At 44.0% G+C, this 22582-nt stretch overlaps 1 protein-coding gene and 2 long non-coding RNA genes across 6 annotated transcripts; all 3 read right to left on the bottom strand.

The window, feature by feature from the left end:
- Positions 1-2373: 2373 nt before the first annotated feature.
- On the bottom strand, positions 2374-3173 carry LOC124707473. The gene is made up of 2 exons (XR_007004872.1): positions 2885-3173; positions 2374-2801 (listed from the first exon to the last, which is right to left on the bottom strand). It is a non-coding gene; the product is annotated as an uncharacterized LOC124707473 (long non-coding RNA).
- Positions 3174-3182: 9 nt separating this feature from the next.
- LOC124707472 lies at positions 3183-7666 on the bottom strand. Of its 4 annotated transcripts, none has more exons than XR_007004869.1 (5): positions 7523-7666; positions 6957-7234; positions 6358-6848; positions 5600-5812; positions 3183-5510 (listed from the first exon to the last, which is right to left on the bottom strand). It is a non-coding gene; the product is annotated as an uncharacterized LOC124707472 (long non-coding RNA). The 4 variants fall into 4 exon arrangements; XR_007004868.1 differs by having other exon boundaries at positions 3183-5812; positions 6358-6456; positions 6526-6848; XR_007004870.1 differs by having other exon boundaries at positions 3183-5812; positions 6358-6656; positions 6761-6848.
- A 4425-nt stretch (positions 7667-12091) lies between these two features.
- On the bottom strand, positions 12092-15274 carry LOC124707471 (uncharacterized protein At5g49945-like). Its single transcript, XM_047239128.1, has 3 exons — positions 14191-15274; positions 12757-12960; positions 12092-12673 (listed from the first exon to the last, which is right to left on the bottom strand). The coding sequence occupies exons 1-3, from the start codon at positions 15211-15213 to the stop codon at positions 12446-12448; spliced, it is 1455 nt and encodes a 484-aa protein (XP_047095084.1). The 5' UTR covers positions 15214-15274; the 3' UTR covers positions 12092-12445.
- Between the last annotated feature and the right edge of the window lie 7308 nt (positions 15275-22582).

Here is a 22582-nt window from a genome sequence, read left to right as displayed (position 1 = left end):
GCCTTCAGCTTCACTCTGTGTTCAGTTTTCCTTCTCCGGCCGGAAGTTCCGGAGAAGATGGCCGGAAGTTCCGGTCAGCGGAACTTCCGCCCAACTTCCGGACAAGTTCCGAAAGTCGGCAATTGTGGCTCAGTATGTTCCCGTAAGGTTTTTGCCCTATTTCGGACTTGGCCGGAACTTGGCCGGAACTTCCGGTCCCCGGAAGTTCCGCCCTAGTTCCGCCCTAGTTCCGCCCTTACCATTTTCTGACAGGTTGCCAGACGAAGACTTCTCCAGGCGGAAGTTCCGGCTCTCCTAGCCGGTACTTCCGGTGCCGGCCGGAACTTCCGGCCCTCCTGGCCGGAACTTCCGGTGTTACGAGAAATGGTCCAAACGGTCAGATCTGAGAGCTCCAATCATATAAATAGCTCTCTTCTCCAACGGGACAAGTTGCTCAATTATTGCACAAGAAATCTGCCAAGCTTCACCACCATTAGAGCCACCTCAAGAAACACAAGATTTGCAAGATCTCCTTCCTCCCCCAACCAAAGTTCTTGATCTTTGGGGATTCGAAGGAGAAGCCACCGATCTACATCCTCACCGAAGCGTTCTTCATTTCCCCCTCACTTGTTTGAGGGATCTCATGCTAGTGTTCCTATTTGGTTCCCTAGTTGATTTGTTGTTGATGTATTGTTGTTGATTGTTGTATTGTTACAGATTTGGGAGCCTCCAATTCAGTTGTGGATGTGTGCCCCAAGAACCTTGTAAAGGCCCGGTTTCCGCCTCGAGGAAATCCCTTAGTGGAAGTGGGCTAGGCCTTCGTGGCGTTGCTCACGGGAGATCCGAGTGAAGCCTTCGTGGCTGTTGGTTTGGCTTGCGTAGCAACCACACTCCTCCAAACGTAGACGTACCTTCTTGCAAAGGAAGGGAACTACGGGAATCATCTCCGTGTCAACGCGTGCTACACCCTCGGTTACCTCTATCCCACTCTATCACCTATATATTGCGTAGCTCTATCTTGCTTAGTTGATAACCTTGCCATATAGGTAAATTCACTTAGTTGCATATCTAGAGAATTTACCTTTGTGTCAAACCTAAATTGAAAAAGAACTAAAAATTGGTTAGCACCTATTCACCCCCCCCTCTAGGTGCGGCATACGATCCTTTCACCGGCCCAGTAAGAACGATTCGGCCTGTATTTCCGTTTGGGCTGACTTAAAAGTTTCATTAGTTAGGTGGCATTTTAGATTGCCTAAGGCTTTCTCGCTGTAGAGTTTTTTTTCTGCTCTATTTCGTTGACAGTGGCGTAAGGAGCTTCTTCTCCACTGGTGTGGGGGTTGGTATGGCGGAGCTGATAGAAATGGAGGTATACGCCGTTACGGCGGAAGGAGAGGTGATATGCGTTGCCGTGGATGCCGTGGCGGCGGCAATTTTTGCTGGTACCGGAGCTGCTAGTGTGGGCTGCGGGTGCTGCGTTGGCAAGAGCGGGAAGTGGTGTTCCGGCTGTGGCGGTGGAGTTGGACCGATGCGGTGCGATCAGCGTACATGGTGCTATCTGTGATCATTGATTTCACAGACAGGTCCTTTATTTGGGCAGAGTGGATGCGGTGGGGAGCAGATACCGTCGTTGTGCGGGGAGCATTAGCAAGTAAATTCAGTCGATTTGCTGATAATCGGTACGTTTTTCTTTACTGATTTGCTAGAAATAAACAATCCCTATTTGGATGCATATTTTTAGTGTGTTTCAGTTATTAAATAACTAAATTCGTGTCAATCTGAACCTAACTGCCAGTTAGTTTAGCTCTCTGAAGACTGCACTCAGTATGTGTGTAGTGTAAAATTCGAGCACAAAAAACTATAGGTTGGTATGCAAGTGAACCATCTCTTTATCGAAAAAAATTCAAGTGAACCATATACTATAAGTAGTCCGAGTACTGGAAGCGTGCAGTCAGCAGGTGCCGAAACCTCGAATTGATTGTTTGAATGTCCGAAATCTTGAGCTATAGAAGGGGCAAATGGCAAAGTAAATTTACTTGTAGACACGCTGTATTCAGCTGCAGAAATCTCGAGATTTGTTTGTTTACTTGAAGATTCAATTTGCATAATGGATTTCTGCAGCTGAATCTATGAGTTGAGAGTTCTCGGGATTTGTTTGTTTACTTGAAGATTCAATTTGCATAATGGATTTCTGCAGCTAAATCTATGAGTTGAGAGTTCTACACTTTTGATTCAGTTGCTTGAGAGTTCCACAGTTTGGTGAAGTTAGAGAAAGGAAAAAAAAGAAAGCATATTATCTGAATATCAATTGCTGAACAGCTTACAATCAAATTGATAGTGTAATTTTAGGAGAAACCAATTTTGTGATATTAATCATTATCAACTAACTGCTAGAGATAAATTTAAATTTCTATATTGGTTGACTAAAGAAACAGAAAGCACGTACAGTGTACAGAGGTTACATTAATTTGTGTAAGATAACACAATGTTAACTTCTCATTATCATCCTTCTGGCATACACTATGCATGGCAAGAGTGACAGCGCATGCATTCCCAGCGTTTCTGGCCCTGATAATCCGGTTCCCTTTTGCCATCTCTACTACTACTCCCAAGTCCCACCAGCTCTGCTCCCCAATTCAGCCTATCGACACAGGCGAGCAGCCTATCATGCTCCCATGGACTCTACTGCCGATTCGTCGCCTGCTCCATGTCCTTCTCTTGCTTGTGCCATACGCGCACATCATAGTCTGTGCACTCTTGTCCGCCCTGGAGCCTTTGCTCAGCGGAAAGCAGTCATGCATCAGCGAGCTGCGAAGCACCAGAAGCTGGGGGTATGACAGAAAGAGAAAAACAGATGTGAGTAATCTAGGGGAGGAAGATGGTGAGAATCCCCTGTACGGGGGCATACATTGGGGACGGAGGTGACCGTCACGAGAGCAGCGGCGCATCAGGATCCTGGTCAGCATGCCCTCTGCCTGTTGCTTCCTCTTCTATTTAAACTAAATGCATCAAGTGACTTTAGCTCACGAGGTCTTGTATTCAGCTTCTGAACCGAGTAATTACCACCACCAGCTGCAAATAAATTTGGCTAAGTGTCTGAACACGTCCTTGGAATCTTGGACCTGCAATTGCCGCTATGTGGTTAGCTATGAGAATATGTATTTCAGTAGAAATGCCCAAAGAAAATAGATTCTGACAGATAAACCTATGACCAAAAGAAAAGTAAAAGCATGGTTTGTTCTTAAAAAAAGAAGCAGGAAACAAACCCTAAATTAGTCATCGGAAAGCAAGAAAATTGGAAGAATTAGATACTAAGAAGAAAATAGCACATCGATTATTTGTTTAACTTTTTGTACGAAAACATGCTTCAATAATGCTATCTGCCTGAAACTATGTCTGTAGAACCATTGTTAGAGAAAGCAAGACATAACTGAGAGTGTGGAATACATATATGGGGACTAAAATCTCAAAGCACCTAACACGGCAGGTTCATAGACCAAGAGAACAACACGGTTTCACACAAAACCTGTAGCAAGAATATTTATGAAGGAAAGAGATATGCATAGGACACTTACCAATTCAAGCATATATGCTGGTGAGAAACAGATTTTTTCTATTTTTTTAGCCAATCCAACCTTTTGTATTCAAACATATTTATCTTACCGAATAATCATATTGATGCTGAACTTTCTAAATCAGGCCATTCCATGTGTCCATCAAAAGTCAACAGACTGTGGCACATCAGACATTTGAGTCAAGCAGTAGACTGTGGCAACATTCTGTAATTCACACTGTAAGGTTATATCTAAAATTTGTATACGGAATAGAGGGGCTTTAAGTTAAGGCTGCTCTTTAGTGCTCATTCGGCACAACAGTTTTGTTGTGTCTTGTTCTATTTTATGATTTACTTAAGAAAATATAGCAATAAAAAGGAGAGCTTTGAAGTTCCACCTTTTTACTAAATCTCACCATTTTAGGATTTTTTGTTTGGAAATCAAACATAATCACACCATTGTTGATCTTTCTGATTTTTATCAGATCAAATGTAAAGAAAAATAAAGAATAGTTTGTGGCACCAATCTAAAAGCTTTGGCGCGGCGGCACGCCACGCCTGTACCGTGACCGGAAGGAGACATGAAGGGCCAATCAAATGTATTACCAATTAAATGGACATAACTATTGGACATGTCAGAATGTATAACATGTGAGCTAGCACGTCTTAAAAATCATATAAAATTTATCTAAAGATTGGTAGCAAATACTTATGACAACCCTTGCAACAACCATTGTCACCGCATTATCTTCACACATTAAATACATTGTTGCAGAAATCAGCACACATACAGAAGATAGAAGTAGCTGGAAACTTAATTCGCAAGATCGACCGATAGGCAAAAAAAAATAGTAAAAGCCAAGATGTCCATGGATGAGAAAGAGAGGAACATCATTCATTAGCAACATCGCAACAAAAATATTGTGCCCCCTGCAGAAATAATTAAATTATTAGGCAAGGGAATAAATAGTCAAACACGACCAATCAGCAGGCCAGATACGACTTACGAATATATCCTTTACTTGAAAGACTTGTGTATCAGACAAAAGGCTACCACATTAAGGGTCATTTGCTTCCTTTTTAAAGAACTCTTTGTGTGGAACAGATGGCCACATGTTGGTTTTCCCAGAATTAACATAACTATTTCCTTGCAACAGCACAAATATTCTTGCAAAAAGTCACATTGTTTGCTCTTTTTTTAAATTAACATGCATTTGCCAGTAGAAATTTGAAGACCGAAGTTTATACAAAAAAGAACGCATTTAAGGTTCACATCAGCAGGTAAAAATCACAGTCTCGAAGACTTAACACAATTGTACAACATCATAGGTTGATAAAACCATGTTTGGATATTCAAATGTATGAATTTATTTCTAGCTACATATGTTCCAAATATTACATTTGGTAACAGATTATGGATCAGTGTAGAAAACCAACTTGGCGTACAGAACATACACTAAGATATCGAGTTAACAAATTCCAATCAAGAAAATATGGAAGTCTCCAAGGTTATCGTTTTCCAATAAGCTTTTGCTAATTAAAAATGAAGATGAATGGTAACCCATATGTGCTGAACTAATCTTTAATAATCTTGAAATGGTAAATAACGATGTTTAATATCATTGGGCGGGTACTTATTTGAACCTGCAAAACATAACTAACAATTTGAGTACTTACTTAGCAATACATGTATGGAAATACATGCTGGGAAGGATTTCTTTCACGCCCAGGACAAAGGGAAGACTGAAAAAAGTAGTACTGGGGAGTGTGCCTAGAGCTGCATCATCTCCTATCTGCTCGAAGGTGTGATTAATAAGCACAAAGTTAACGAAAAACTATGGTATTATCAATATTCAGGAGTTCATACTGAAAGGAGATGATCTATAACTCTAGATCCTGATTTAGCAAACGCCAAAAAAATAATGCAAGCCATTCACAACCTCATTGATCTGTTTAATGTCTTCAGTGCTAGGAATAGAACCTACGAAACAATGTAGTGAGAACAAATTATTGAAAAGATACAATCACGCAACGATAGCGGAAGAGTTTAAGGGACACCTGCGAGCTTACCGGGTAAGTGCAGTCAGGGATTAATTATTTTGCCAATGGTTGAGACGGTGCGCGGCCTGAGAACTAATATACTTGAGTTAGCTGTTTCTGATGGTTTTTTCAGGTGACACGCGAGTACGTACCACATTGTCATCTCTTGGTTTCTTAGCCAGATCATAAAGCGTTGTCTCGGTTGGCTCAGCTCTTGCATTTGCTGAACCTTGCCAACTTTATCTTGTGTGGGTGATCATGGATAACGTAATAAGAGGAGAGTGGACTTTTAGAGCAGGTGCTTGGTGAGCACCCGTATCCACACCATGTATACTGCATCAAGATCCGTGCTAATTCTTTTTGTTCCCCTCTCAAACAATTTCTCATTTTTGTATCTCTCACACCACACATTCTTTGAAGTTAAAAACTTGCAGATCACTTAAGCATAACAATTGGAATGTGAGAAAAATATTTTGGATTTTTTATGTCATTATCTATATATGTATCTCAAGAATTTATTTTGAATTTTAAATAATTTAAAATTTAAATTTGCACAAAAAATTTCTGAACTATTTTTCCTCCATTCTATTTGTTGTTTTTGAGTGATTTGCAAAAAAATCTAATCGAAATATTCTATAATTTGAGAGATAGAAAAAAGAAAAAGACAAAAAATGAGAAGGTGCGTGGAGCGCACCTGCTCCACCACACTTTTCCCTAATAAGAGTTACTTTTTGCAGGAAGCATGAATTATATAGCATCACATTAATTCTACTGTTACTGTATCTTACCTTTTCCGTATGTCTGACATTTCTGGAATTGGTATATTGACATGCCAGCGAGTTTGGGATGTGCTCTTGAAGGCCAACTTTCCTGTGATAGTATCCACACTGTAGTAGCTTGATAAGTATGGATTCAATTGATGAATATTGCCTTCATGGTCATATGAAGCGACGTACCTAAATACTGGGCAATGGCCATGCCAACAAAAAGTACAACAATACTGTCTTGAAAAGATGACTCGTGCAGCAAGGCAGCATCAAAAGCTTCTGCGTGTTCTCCCCATAAGGTGACGATAGCTTGTTCACCACTTACAGTAATTACACAATATTAGTCTAGTTAACTCTCAATAAATTTAAAAATTGCTGGCATAGGTGCTGAAATCATTTGCTGGCATAGGTGGTGAAATTATACCTTGCATCTTTGAGGTAAATATTTCTCCTTGAGTCTTGACATGTCCTTGATGGAATAATATCTGTCTGCATTGTCAGCAAGCCAACGTCTTACACCATATGAAAAAGGATAAATGTTAAGTATAGTATACAAAAATCTTATAGGAGCCGAAAAGTAGGTAAAATAAAAAGACAATGAGGTTTAGCAGATTTAATACCAGCAATAGAGCTTGATAAAGTGAGCACCTGATAAGAGTGTATTGTTTCCTATTTGGAAACTTTCAGACTCTGAAGTAATCTCCTCTATCTTTGTGAGCTGAGTAATCCTAATTCTATACGGATGATCAGTTACTTTGTACCTCCGTGCGATTAGGGACGATGAACATTTCAAAGGTGTAAACTGAATCTTCTTTCAGTCGGTCTCTGAACAGGTTAATACGGTCAGCTGGCACACATCCTCCCGAGGGAGCAGAGAGGGCGACCAAAATCCAATAACCTGCAAGGACATAGGATGAACCAAAAGATGCAAGAAAATAAAAAACAAAACCAAATCGGAATGAGAAGATGGGTAAGGACCCCATACGCCACGCCCTTTCCGGCCGTCAGTCAGCGGCCGGTACTACCGGTCCAATATTGGAGAGAGAGAGAGAAAAGGAGGAGAGAAAGAAGGCTGACGGCCATGGGAGAGAGCGGAGGGGGGCTCGGACTTGGAAGATTAGGGCAGTGAGCAGATTGGAGAAAAAGAGATCGGGCAAGGGAGAGGCAAGGGCACATTGAGAACTACCTGCCTGCATATCTCCGTCAGAGGCGCTCCTTCCCTGCCGATTTCCTCTGGTGCTACTACTCCGGCCATGCGAGACATGGAGGAGTACAACTTCGGCGGGGTACACCCACGCGGGGTGGGTGGAGAGTGGGGATGACCTGCGAGGTCTGCTCCTCTCCTTCTCGACAGTTCGGCCAAAGCGATGCGGCAATTTCATGGAAGAATCAGTCTAAGCGGTGAAAGATGGGGACTACGCATTGATATTTTCTTTTTTTTGCACATCTAACCAGAAGGGGCACGCAAGGATAAAAGGCCTAACCGCCTTACAACCGGTTGCCGGTAGCCCATTTAACCAAAGAAAAAAAGATTATAAAATAACTGATCGGTCAAGGTAAAGAAACATTGACAGATGAGGCTACGTGTCATCTAATGGGCAGATGTAAGAGTGAATAAATAGCTCATCTACAGTGACCAAAACGCTATGAGAGGTGCTAAACTGATTGAAAATTATATAGGGGAAGAATCAGTCTAAGCGGTGAAAGATGGGGACTACGCATTGATATTTTCTTTTTTTTGCACATCTAACCGGAAGGGGCACCCAAGGATAAAAGGCCTAACCGCCTTACAACCGGTTGCCGGTAGCCCATTTAACCAAAGAAAAAAAGATTATAAAATAACTGATCGGTCAAGGTAAAGAAACATTGACAGATGAGGCTACGTGTCATCTAATGGGCAGATGTAAGAGTGAATAAATAGCTCATCTACAGTGACCAAAACGCTATGAGAGGTGCTAAACTGATTGAAAATTATATAGGGTATAATGTTGCTTGAATACGAATACTCCTTCCATTGTTATAAGAATATCGTAGATTTGTCTAAATTTAAATGTATCTATATAGATATATAAATTTAGATAAATCCGCGACATCCTTTTCAAGACAGAAGGGCTATATTAAATGATGATTGGACTTGCAACTTTGGGCGAAAACCCACCGTCTTCAAGGTCTCGATCACATCTATCCAATCAGACATTTAAACTCGATCACCACTTTTTGAGCTCCCATTTGGTTTGATAAATAGAGTCCACCTCTGTAGTAGGAGCATCATAATCAACATTATTATTTATATGGCAGCAAGAAAAATTTCTCTGTGCAAACAGAGCTTGGCTCTGGTGGTTAGGTCCCTTGTGGTGGAACCAGCCCACTCAGGTTCAAGTCCTAGACTTGACATGGGTGTTTGCATTTACCTGGATTTATTCCAGGATTTAACCGGCGCTATGCTTTCAGTGGTAGGTGACGTGCCCGTCAACAGCGAGGCGCCAGTGGTGACTTCGTCAACCTCAAGATATGCCGGCTCAGTCCCTCGGAGGTGCTCATAGGGGTAGGGTGTGCGTGCATGCGTTCATAGGGGTGTTTGTACGTGCGTGTTTGTGAGCGTCTGAAAAAAAAAAAAAAAAAATTTCTCTGTCATCACGGTTTATCCCCTTCTTGTTTCAATGTCAAAAGTTGCATCCACGTTTTTTTTTTTTTTTTTTTTTTTGACATGGAACTCTAAATTCCATTAATTTGTGGGCATAGCCGACTCGCTAGCCACCAAACCCATTACATCACTGGGAACAGTGTCCGGCCAAATTTGGCCTGCACCAAAAACACCCGAGGCACCTAGCGCCGCTATCGCATGCGCTACCTTATTACAATCACGCTTTGAAAAAGCAAAAGAACTAGACACAAAGTTAAGCCTAGCCAGCATTCTTGCATCCCGAATTAACACACCAATTGGCGATCTGTCATAGACGGCTGTGTTCAACGCCTTCACCAGCACTTGGCAGTCGGATTCCAATATCACACGGGTCATCCCCCAGCTCGCTGCCGCCACCAACGCCTGTATACATGCCTCCGCTTCAGTATGGATAGCACTCTGAGGGAACTCGAGCCGACCTGCTCCCGCCCCCGCCACATTTCCCATGCAATCTCTAATGACAAAACCCCATCCCCCCGCTTTTGGTTTGTCCGAGAAAGCGCCGTCAACATTGATCTTAAGCATGTCATGATCCTCCGGCGGGGACCATCTTCTTCCCTCCTCCGTCTGACTAGCCTTAACTCCTTTTTGTGCATAAAATTCAGAGAACTCCTTCGCCCATCGCCTCACCTGGAATGCAACTTCATCCACTGGTTTCTCTCCATCATTGGCATTCTTCTTGTTTCTAGTCGTCCACCATTGCCATAGTAATGCAATGGTCCGCAGCCTCTTCTCCTCTTGCATTCCGAAGATGGTCATCAGCATATCCTGGGCATTGGGGCATTGGCATAGGCGTAATCTCACCTCCTCCATGTCTAGTAGCCGCCACACTTTCTTTACCAGGGTGCAATGTAGGAAAATGTGCCCCCCGTCCTCGTCTAGGCGGCTGCACATTGGGCATATGGTATCCACCTCCATACCTCGTCGCTTGAAGTTTAGCTTCCACGGCAGAGTATTGTGTGCCAGCCGCCAGAGAAAATGCTTTGTCTTGGGTGCACACTCCTGTCGCCATAGTAGCTTCCAGTTAAACTCCCTGCTCTCCGATGCACTACCCGAGCCCCCAGAGCCATCCGCTCTCTGCCTTCGCTGTGTAGCAAGCATCTTGTATGCCGACCGGACTGAAAAGGCCCCAGCTTTATCCATGAACCAGGCAGGGAAGTCCTCAAAATCGTTCCGTAGCGGCGTACTCAAAATAACAGACGCATCCTCTTCCCTGAAGATATCTTTTATCAAGGGAATGTCCCATTGTCCAGTAACCGGATTTATCAACTCGGAAACTTTGGTGAGAATGTTGTTTCCCCTCGGTGTAACAGGCCTTCGAGATCCTTCCCTCTCCAACCATTGGTCCTGCCAGATATTTATGTCTGTGCCGTCGCCAACTCTCCAGATCATGCCTAACTTAATCACTTCGACTCCCTTCATAATACTGCGCCATGTATAGGACATGTTCCGAACTTTTTCTGCCTCTAGCACTGATCTATTTGGGAAATACCTTGCCTGTAGTACTCTGGCACAGAGTGACTGTGGATCCGTCAGTAACCTCCACGCCTGGCGAGCCAACATGGCGAGATTGAACAGGTGGAGGTCTCTGAAACCCAACCCTCCATCCTTCTTTGGCTGAGCCATTTTCTTCCAACTAATCCAATGAATCTTCCTCTCATCCTTTTGTTGTGCCCACCAGAAACGGTTCACCATAGCACTCATTTCATCACAAAGGCTTTTCGTGATATCAAAGCAGGACATAGCAAAGGTGGGAATAGCTTGTGCACATGCTTTAATCAGAACGTCCTTCGCTGCTCTAGACATTAGTCGTTCGTCCCAGCCCTGTATCTTCCCCCACATCCTACCTTTCAGGTATGCAAAAGCCCCTTTCTTTGATCTGCCGATATACACCGGTAATCCCAAATATTTCTCGTTTCTCGCCTCCGACCCGATCTGCAAGGCATTCAACATTTTCCTGCTCTCCCTTCTCGGTGTGTTAGGACTAAACATGGCTGCCGACTTGGACAAATTGACAGTCTGCCCCGAGCAATCTTCATACAGAGATAGAATATTCCGCAGATGGGTTGAATTCTCTTCCGCAACTTTCAAAAGAATCAACGAATCATCTGCAAACAGAAGATGATTAAAACTCGGAGCGTTTGCACACACCCTGACTCCCTCCATTCTGCCATCCGCCTCTGCCTTATTAAGCAGACAGGAGAACGCTTCCCCACAAATGAGGAAAAGGTACGGTGACAATGGATCTCCCTGGCGAAGCCCTCGCTGCATCCACGTTGATAGAAACAAAACCCTCCCGATCTTAGTCCAACATCTTTCTTTCTCTTTATACTTGGGCGTAAGTTGCACGAAAATTTGCAACTAAAACCTTAAGTTGACATCACCGCTCTAAGTACTGATTGTACCGTTTCGCCGTGAGTTTTCTGCCTTCTAATACACCAAATGTACCATGCTGTTGTGTTAAAAAAAAAGAACTTCTCTAAGCTCAGCATAATCCATATCGTGGAGTTTTGGGAATTTCCCCATGATCATTCGAGAACAGCACTATCTGATCTATCAGCAGCAGACGCCTCCTCAATTAAATTCCAGTCATATCTTTCTCCATATCTTGCTCCACACATAAACAAAGAGTGTTTGATATCTTCACCCAAAAGGCATGAACTGTGAGTAATAATATGCAGATTTGCTAACCAAACCAAGGCAGCCAGGCAGGGAAGAATTCCAAGCAGGCTCAACCTGCATTTCCATAAAGCATCCCAAACTGGGTTTAGTCTAGCACTACATGTTCCTGGATGTTAGTTAAGCTCTCTCCCGAATAACACAAGATTGGCACTCAACTACAGTCGAATGAAACTTGGCACATGTTTCTATACAATTCAATATCCGACAATAACATGAAATTCAGTTATCTCGATGCCTAGTAGCATCAACACGAGATCGGTATAATAATAATAATAGGGAGCAAACAATAGTATCAGATGGAGATAGTATTATTATCATTCACTTGTAGTCACAGCACAAAAACCTGTTGAAACACATGCTGCCAAGATTATTCTGCCCGTAGAAGATGTGTAAACTGAACATTAACAGCACGTCAGCTAAATTGAAACCATGTAATCCAACTATCCAAGTGTCTTGAGATTCTGACCACAGATCTATCGACATATTACACAGCAAATCACGGAAGTGCGTTCAAGTTTTCTTACAAGTGAGCTGCTGTCTAGCCAATTCAGATAGACTGGACCAACACCAGCTTGCAAAACAAAGCACGTGTCAGCAGTTCTGTTCTTCTTTTTGCTTGCTTCTCAGAACAGGGAAACCGGATGGCCCAAAATTGAAACACAAAGAGTCTAGCCGATGCTGAACTATAGGCTAATCAACGAGTGAATAGCAAAGGCCAATAGCTACGACAGTATCTCAGTGTTATTAAGAACGCAGCATCTTAACCTTGGGCGCCCCTTTCTTCATCTGCCGATTCCTTTCTTTCTCCTCTTTCTTGCGGAGCACCTCGGCGCTCAATTTGGCCTCTGCCTCTTCCATAAGTTTTTTCTTCTCAGCCTTCTTCCTCAGCAGGGTTTCCTGCCTGACACCCTGAAGCTCCCTGAAAGCCTCCTGAGCAGCCTTTGTCCTAGCGGCATCAGTTTTGGAGCGTGCCTGCAATTAGCATGGACAGGAAGGTTCAGAACGCGTAACTGAAAATCATTGTGAACCAAGAGGGAAGAACAGATGGTACTTACATGTGAGCTCAGCTTGTAACGTCCAATCAGATCAATGTAGAACGGCACAAGAGCAACTAACTTTGTCATCTCAGCCATGTTGTTTGCATCTGGCAGCACAAACTTGAATGAAAGGACTTTCTTGTAGGAGCCTGCCAGTTGATCCGAAAAATGAAGCGAGATGAACCACTTCCCAAGTTTCTCAAATGCTTTCTCACCAAGCACCTGCAGAGAGAGAATTGTGAGATCATCGCATATAGCTTTAGCCTGGTAAAGTCACAATAAATGCAATAACCGTGAAGTGGGTTTTATTGATGTTTTTTAAGGTTTTATTATGGAAGATCATTTAGTCAGGCTTGAGCACAGGGTTGGGTGACTTACAACCTAGATCAGGGGCCAAAAACCAACTATATTTCAACTTTGCCTACTGTTTAAGAATTAAGATCAAATATATTTTACAGTAAAAGTTGAGCATACCAACCCAACTTATACAAAAAAAAACCAAGCTAAGCTAAGTAGGGCCTTAACGACAAAATCATCTGCTTCTCAAGCAGAATAGCTACACAACGCACATAGCTTTGCTCTAGTATTGAAATTGTGGAGTTGCCACAATCACAAAAAAAAATGGTGGATTCAGGTACAAGTCTAGAATGATTGAACATACAAGCAGGTGCTTTTTCTCATCATGATAATATATCTTACAAGATTGTTATCCACGAGGAATATTAATTATAAAACCCAAGGATCCAGTTGATGCTAATTCTCTCTTGAAGCTAAAGCTCAATTTAGTAATATACAGTTTATCTCTTTTACACTCTTTCCAAATAATATATCTGTGCGTAATGACGTAATTCAGGAAAGTGTGAGGGCATGAGCAATGGAGGCAGCTGTCCAATTAGGCTTGGATAAAACTTTTGACATATGCATGCCATGTTATGGTCCCATTAATATGTCTTTCTCTCAAAAGCTGATTTGGGTTTTCTCTTTCTCTCTCACATTTTCACTTTATGGCTGAAGAGGCTGCCTCCTGATGAAGAGGCTGCCTCCTTATCCGAACCTAATTTGGACCACCCGAACCAAGATAAAGCTGTGAGGCAGCACCCCTGGGGCTATGCATTGGGCATGCCCTGATGGGTACTCAAGTGTAGGGACAAACATTCCATCCTCCTCATCTTGGGGTACTCTTAAATAATTCCAGAGTTATAATAGTAGCTCAATCTAATGGATATTTTTACCTATGGCACCTTAATTAATAAAATCTAAATTAGCAGGGCATCTGATTCTATTTAAACTACTCCCTCCGATCCACAATAAGTGTCAGGAACTTAGTACAACATCTCCGACACTTATTATGGATCGGAGGGAGTATGTAGCTCGGAGGAACCACTTACCGAGTTCAGCTGTATCTATAAAACCAAAATTCTGAATGCAAGTAATAAGCAATTAAGGGCTCACCTGATCTAGCACAGCCTCAGAGATCATATCCCCAGCAACCTCCTTTGACTCGGCGACCACCGCAAGCTCATCCGCAACCCACTTCTTCCCGGCAGGTGCCGAAGCGAGAACAGAGGCGAACTTCTGCAGATCCCTCTCCTCCTTGTGCATGGTCTTGGCCGCCTTCTTCCTGGCCACCGCGACCATGACGTGGTCCATGGACTCGTCGTTCATGACGACCTCGAAGGTGATGGTGTCCTTCCTGGGGAATACGAGCTCGAGCAGCTTGGAGAGCAGGTCGTGGCGCGCGCGCATCTCCATGGTGGCGAGCATGCCCTGGCAGAAGCGCCTGCCGCTGGCGTAGAACTTGAAGACGTCCTGGCCCTCCTTGAGCAGGAGCGGCGTGTCCTTGCCGTCGCCGGTGCCGAGGAGGCTGAAGTTCTTGTCGAAGATGGAGTCCCTGGTGGCGAACCTGGTGGCCCAGGCGAGCGCGATCGCCTCGTTCTGCTTCTTGCCCGTGAAGTAGTTGAGCAGGAAGCAGATCAGGAAGCTGACGCAGGCGATCTCGATGGAGAAGGCGCGGAGGAGCTCCGCGGGGGTCCGCGGCGGGGCCGGCGGGGCCGGCGCCGCGTCCGCGGCGGAGGGATCTGACGGGGCGGACTCGGCCGGGGTGGAGGAGGGGTCGGAGGTTGGGGCTTCTGGGACCGGGATGCCCTCGAACTCGTCCTCGTCCCAGAAGTCCAGCGAGGGGGTGGGGTTCGGGGGAGTTGTGGGGTTAGGGTTTGCGGCGGCGGTGGTGGTGGTCACGGGTGGGGAGGGGGAGGAGACGGAGACGGAGATGGGCGGCGGGGGCGGGAGGTCGACGTCGAGGTCGAGCCCCTCGTCGTCGTCGTCCGGGGACGCGAGATCGGCGGCGGCGGCGTGTGGGAGCTCGTCGGAGTCGAAGCCCTCGAACTGGGCGGCGACGGAGAGGGAGAGGTGGAGGGCGAGCAGGATGAGGATGAGGGTGGCGCGCGGCAGCCGGATCCAGCTGGGCGGCGCCATGGATGAGGAGGTGGGAGGAGAGATCCCTCCCCTGTGCTGGTAGGTGTGACGGAGAAGACGATGGGGATCTTTGCTAGCCCAGCCAGCTTGGAGATAAAGGTCGGAGATCCGTGGAGCCGTGGGAGATGCTGATCGTTGGATCTGATCTGATCAGATCTGAGAAAATGTGAATAGGACTGACGGTTAGGTCCACGAGGCTGCCTCAGCAGATTATGTTTCTCCTTCTTTAGAAAGTTGGGACTCTATAAATCACGGAATGTCGTTACTCATAACAACAAGTTAGCGTATGTGCCACCACATTCAAAGCATGATTACCCATAATTTTACAACTTTGAACCATGAAGATCTTCAGATTCCTCTACCCCCGAACCTCGAACCCGCTGTGGTGAACAGAAGACCGAGTACGTCGAATCATCGACGAACAATCATAAGTCATAGAGATCCTCGGAAATCCTCTATCGTGACCGAAAGCTAAACCTCGCCTAATGGCTAGAGATTTAATGAGTACATGTGTGAAGTGATACCCATTCCCAATAATCGGTTGGTTGCAAGCAAGTACGTTCTACTTTAGACTCAACTACAACAATCACAATCGTGTGAAACAGTGTAACATCAAAATTAACGCACATCGAGTGTGTGGGTGGTGGAATCATGAGGACTTGAATTAATGGATTCACATATGGTATGTAGCTGATAGCCTGATGTCGAGTTATAACAATGCTGCACGTTTCCATTTTATTTTCATTGCCACTCTCATATGGTATAGTTTGTCATTGTTGTCTCGAGCATCGGTCCTTGGACCATATGTGCCAACTGGTGATAGCAAGAACAATGACATCCAGATCAGGTTTCGTGGAGAGATGATTGGTATATGAACTGACCCATGTTCAGTCAACACAAGTAGATAAAAGCATGTTCCTTGATTGTTCACGCAGACCTGTCGAATGGGACAAAGGAAATCTATATGCTCTGCTCGCTCATTTTTTTTCCATATAAAATGCATCCATCATCTATGGTTGTGGATCGATGTTGAAGTTTTAAGCCAATAGGATATATCAGTAGTTACTCATTACATGACACCGAGTACCGTTTTCGAAATGGAGGCTATGCCCCCATCAATCGATGCATATGACCATTTTTATTCATGAGTACTTTTTAATTATAATCGATGCCTAAATTACCTGGAGAGAGAGACTTCTAAAGCTAGTGTTTGTGCAACCGTGCATGCGTCTAAGGGGCGGGGGCGGGGCTAAGCATTGAGGAAATAGGAAGATAAATGTTTGTGGGGGACAAAGGCTAAATCTTCCCATCTAAACCCATCCCAAAAAATTATTCACTTAGTGAAAAGTTCGTGGGGGGGGTTGCCCCCTCCAACTTGCACATAGATCCACCCCTAACCCTCATTAGAGAGTCATGTCGAGAAAGTCCACCATTGATGTTGCGCTTCTCATTCTGAACACTCCAACTCAAGATGCTTAGGTGCCGAGATAACTTGGGGTGCGGTCAGATTCAATGTGGGCATACTCGATCAACGTTCCTAGGTTGAGGTGTTGACCATTGTCATCCAACTGGTGGTCCAAAAAGTTATGTAGTCACTTGACTACACGATTTTTCAGCTATACAAGAGAAAATTATTCAAAAATTCATGTTAATATATGTGTTAGCTACAAGAAGTTAGCGTATGTGCCACTACATTCAAAGCATGATTAGCCATAATTTTACAACTTTGAACTATGAAGATCTTCAGATTCCTCTACCCCAGAACCTCGAACCCGCTGTCGTGAACAGAAGACCGAGTACGTCGAATCATCGACGAACAATCATAAGTCATAGAGATCCTCGGAAATCCTCTATCGTGACCGAAAGCTAAACCTCGCCTAATGGCCAGAGATTTAATGAGTACATGTGTGAAGTGATACCAATTTCCAATAATCGGTTGGTTGCAAGCAAGTAGGTTCCAATTTGGACTCGACTACAACAATCACAATCGTGTGAAAAAGTGTAACATCAACATTAACGCACATCGAGTGTGTGGGTGGTGGAATCATGAGGACTTGAATTAATGGATTCACATACAAACTGCTAATCAGATTATCCACACCCCTATCATCTTAGCTTATGGGCAAGATACTCTTTGTTGGAAACTAACTCATGCAGGTGTGTGCTCGGCAAAAAGTGCTTACTACCATTGCAGGACACACTTGGTGCTCCCAGCCAACCAAAGACCAAAAGAAGTGCCGGTTCAGATCAAAAACCTACTTTCACATGTCTGGAAATGCAAGAAAATGGTGCCAAGAGTTCAAACTTTTGCATGGAGACTATTGAGAAGAGCACTTCCCACCGGAAAAAGGGCAGGTAAGTTCTCCATTCACATCAGGGAGGAGTGCTCCAGGTGCGGAACGATTGAGGACGAAATGCATTTATTTTTCCTATGCCCTTTTTCTAAAGCAGCCTGGTTCAGCCACCCATGGTACATTAGGTGCGAAGTGATTGCTTCAAATCATCGGTTTGTTCCGAGACTTTATTCGAGGCCTTGCTCACTTCGGTCACCCTTCGACTTCACTTGAATATATCTATACATTTTTATGGTGCCTTTGGAAAGCAAGGAATGACCAACTTTTCACGGGAAAGCTCATAAACCTTATCATGTATTTGTTGCAACACAGGCAATACTCCAGGGAGCAAAACTAGGTGATCAGGCTCAGAACAACCAGCCACAAGCTCTGGTCCAGAAGCGGGAAATACCCAAACGTGCTTCCCCAATCCAAGAACAAATTAGTTTTATGGATGCAGCTACCTCTCAGAATCTACAAAATAACCTTCAGGTGATTCCTACTCCAGCAACAACTGTCGCTGATCCATGGAGCATCCCAGGCACAAAGATATTCACAGATGCTACATGGACGCAACAACATAATCATGACAGTCCTCCATCGCGGGCGGGGCTTGGAATCATCATTCAACTTGAAGGCGCTCACCAATGTACTCGTCTCCTCATCTCAGTTGTTTCTCCTCCGACCATTTCAGCGCTACGAGCGAGAGGCTTTTGGCTTGTTTCTTGCATCCAATGCGGTGCACCACTTACAACTCCAACGGGTTACCTTCTTCACGGACTCGTGCTATCCTGGCGAAGGCAGCAGCTAGCCGTAACATAATTGAAGACCCAGGTCATTGGCAGATTAGGCCACACCTTGCTACTCTCTTCAGCAGGCCTTCCTTCCATAGACAGAAAATATTTCACATTCCCAGGTGTATGAACTTCAAGGCTCACTTCGAAGCAAAACTTGCTACTAGGTCTGGAAATGCAAGAAAATGGTGCCAAGAGTTCAAACTTTTGCATAGAGACTATTGAGAAGAGCACTTCCCACCGGAAAAAGGGTAGGTAAGTTCTCCATTCACATCAGGGAGGAGTGCTACAGGTGCGGAATGATTGAGGACGAAATGCATTTATTTTTCCTATGCCCTTTTTCTAAAGCAGCCTGGTTCAGCCACCCATGGTACATTAGGTCTGAAGTGATTGCTTCAAATCATCGGTCTGTTCCAGACTTTATTCAGGCCTTGCTCACTTCTGGTCACCCTTCAGCTTCATGATAACCCACAAGTATAGGGGATCGCAACAGTCTTCGAGGGAAGTAAAACCCAAATTTATTGATTCGACACAAGGGGAGGTAAAGAATACTTATAAGCCTTAACAACTGAGTTGTCAATTCAGTTGCACTGGAAAAGCACTAGTAACGGGGGTGATGTGAAAGCGACGGTAATATGAGAGCAATAGTAATAGTAACACGACAGCGATACTTGATAACACAGAGGCAATGGCACCAGAAAATAGTTAATACTACTTCCAATGACATAAAGAACGAGTATATGATGATGAGAGATGGACCGGGGTTCCCATATATCTACACTAGTGGTAACTCTCCAATAACAAGTGTTGGGTGAACAAATTACAGTTGGGCAATTGATAGGATTGAAATAACATTAAGACAGAACATCAAGTTTATTAATCATGTAGGCATGTTTTCCATATATAGTCATACGTGCTCGCAATGAGAAACTTGCATAACATCTTTTGTCCTACCAGCCGGTGTGAGCCCGGGCCTCAAGGGAAACTACTGGTAATTAAGGTACTCCTTTTAATAGAGCACCGGAGCAAAGCATTAACACTTGGTGAAAACATGTGATCCTCATACCTACGCCTTCCCCTCCAGTTATCCCAGTTGTTGTCACTCTGGGGCCTCGGGTTCCGGACATAGACATGTGCAAACAACTTGTAGATACAATCTAAGAAATAATTATAGAGCTTAAATCTAAGATCATGCCACTCGGGCCCTAGTGACAAGCATTAAACACAACAAGATTGCAGCAACAATAACTTCACAAACTTTATAGATAGACTAATCATAATGTAACAATCCATCGGATCCCAACAAACACAACACCGATTACATCGGATGAATCTCAATCATGTAAGGCAGCTCATGAGATCATTGTATTGAAGTACATGGGGGAGAGAGTACCAACTAGCTACGGCTAGAACCCGTAGTCCATGGGGGAACTACTCACGGAGCATGATGGAGGCGGTGGCGTCGATGGAGATGGCTTCCGGGGGCACTTCCCCGTCCCGGCGGCGTGCCGGAACAGAGATTCTGTCCCCCGAAACGGAGTTTCGCGATGGCGGCGGTGCCCCTGGAGTCTTTTTCGAGTTTCGTCAATTGGTATTGCGTTTTTAGGTCGAAAGGGCTTATATAGGCGAAGAGGCGTGATACGTCTCAAACGTATCTATAATTTCTTATGTTCCATGCTACTTTTATGACAATACTTGAATGTTTTATGCATACTTTACAGCATTATTATACATTTTCTGGCACTAACCTATTAACAAGATGCCGAAGCGTCGATTCTTTGTTTCTGCTGTTTTTGGTTTCAGAAATCCTACAAAGGAAATATTCTCGGAATTGGACGAAATCAACGCCCAGGGTCCTATTTTTCCACGAAGCTTCCAGAAGACCGAGGGAGAAACGAAGTGGGGCCACGGGGCGCCGACACACTAGGGCGGCGCGGCCCAGGCCCTGGCCGCGCGGCCCTAGCGTGTGGGGCCCCCGTGACCCCTCCGACTTCGCCCTTCCGCCTACTTAAAGCCTTCGTCGCGAAACCCTCTGTACCGAGAGCCACGATACGGAAAACCTTCCAGAGACGCCGCCGCCGCCAATCCCATCTCGGGGGATTCAGGAGATCGCCTCCGGCACCCTGCCGGGGAGGGGAATCATCACCGGAGGGGCTCTACATCATCATGCCCGCCTCGGATTGATGCGTGAGTAGTTCATCCTTGGACTATGGGTCCATAGCAGTAGCTAGATGGTTGTCTTCTCCGCTTGTGCTATCATTGTTTAGATCTTGTGAGCTGCCTAACATGATCAAGATCATCTATTTGTAATGCTACATGTTGTGTTTGGTGGGATCCGATGAATCTAGAATATTATGTCAAGTTGATTATCAATCTATCATATATGTGTTGTTTATGTTCTTGCATGCTCTCCGTTGCTAGTAGAGGCTCTGGCCAAGTTGATACTTGTAACTCCAAGAGGAGGTATTTATGCTCGATAGTGGGTTCATGCCTCCATTTAATCTGGGACGATGACGAGAAAGTTCTAAGGTTGTGGATGTGCTTGTTGCTACTAGGGATAAAACATCGATGCTTTGTCTAAGGATATTTGTGTTGATTACATTACGCACCATACTTAATGCAATTATCCGTTGTTGACAACTTAATACTGGAGGGGTGCGGATGCTAACCCGAAGGTGGATTATTTAGGCATAGATGCATGCTTGGATAGCGGTCTATGTACTTTGTCGTAATGCCGGATTAAATCTCATAGTAATCATCGTTGATATGTATTGAATCTTTATTTGTCAATTGCCCACCTGTAATTTGTTCACCCAGCATGCTAGTTATCTTATTGGAGAGACACCACTAGTGAACTGTGGACCCCGGTCCATTCTTTTACATCTGAATACATTCTACTGCAATCATTGTTCTTTACTTTTCTTTGCAAACAAACACCATCTTCCACTCGATACGTTTAATCCTTTGTTTTCAGCAAGCCGGTGAGATTGACAACCTCACTGTTATGTTGGGGCAAAGTATCTTGATTGTGTTGTGCAGGTTCCACGTTGGCGCCGGTTTCATCTGGTGTTGCGCCGCACTACACTCCTCCACCAACAACCTTCACGTGCTTCTTGGCTCCTACTCGGTTCGATAACCTTGGTTTCATACTGAGGAAACTTGCTTCTATACGCATCATACCTTCCACTTGGGGTTCCCAACGGACGTGTGCTTCACGCGTATCAAGCTAAATTTCTGGCGCCGTTGCCGGGGAGATCAAGACACGCTGCAAGGGGAGTCTCCCACATCCAATCTCTTTACTTTGTTTTTGTCTTGCTTTACTTTATTTTATTTACTGTCTTGTTTGCTTCATACTAAAAACACACAAAAGTTAGTTACTTTACTTTCTGTCTTATTTACCTGTTCTATATCAAAACACAAAAAAATTAGTTACTTGTTTTTAATCTATTTGCTTAGTTACTTTTATTACTGCTACAATGGGTACTCCTGAAAATACTAACTTGTGTGATTTCACTAGCACAAATAATAATGATTGGAGATATTACGCTCCGCTTTTTCATATGGAACACTTGTGTTCTTAATTGTGCTTTAATGTTCATGGCGAAGGCTGAAATTGCTTCGTTAAATTGCTATTTGGTTGGAATCAGAAAATGCTTCATATGGTTTGGAATAACTTGGCAATTGTTTGAGCTCTCATAGATCATGTTTAAGCTCTTGCATCATGTAGTTTAATCTATTAATGGAAAACTACCGTAGAGTTTGTTAAATTTGGTTTGCATGATTGGTTTCTCTAAGTCTAGATATTTTCTGGTAAAGTGTTTGAACAACAAGGAAGACAGTATAGATTCTTATAATGCTTACAATATGTTCTTGTGTAAGTTTTGTTGTACCTGTTCATACTTGTGTTTGCTTCAAACAACCTTGCTAGCCCAAACCTTGTACTGAGAGGAAATGCTTCTCGTGCATCCAAACACCTTGAGCCAAAACCCATGCCATTTGTGTCCACCATATCTACCTACTACATGGTATTTTTCTACCATTCCAAAGTAAATTACTTGAGTGCTACCTTTAAAATTTCATTCCTTTATCTTTGCAATATATAGCTCATGGGACAAATAGCTTAAAAACTATTGTGGTGATGAATATGTTGTTATGTGTCTTAGTTCTTATAAGTTGCTTGTTGAGCGGTAACCATGTTTCTGGGGACGCCATCAACCTTTTTCCTTGGTTGGATATCATGTG

The sequence above is a fragment of the Lolium rigidum genome, chromosome 4 (assembly GCF_022539505.1).
Source record: "Lolium rigidum isolate FL_2022 chromosome 4, APGP_CSIRO_Lrig_0.1, whole genome shotgun sequence".
Taxonomy (NCBI): Eukaryota; Viridiplantae; Streptophyta; class Magnoliopsida; order Poales; family Poaceae; genus Lolium; species Lolium rigidum.
This window is presented reverse-complemented; position numbering and strand designations above follow the sequence as displayed.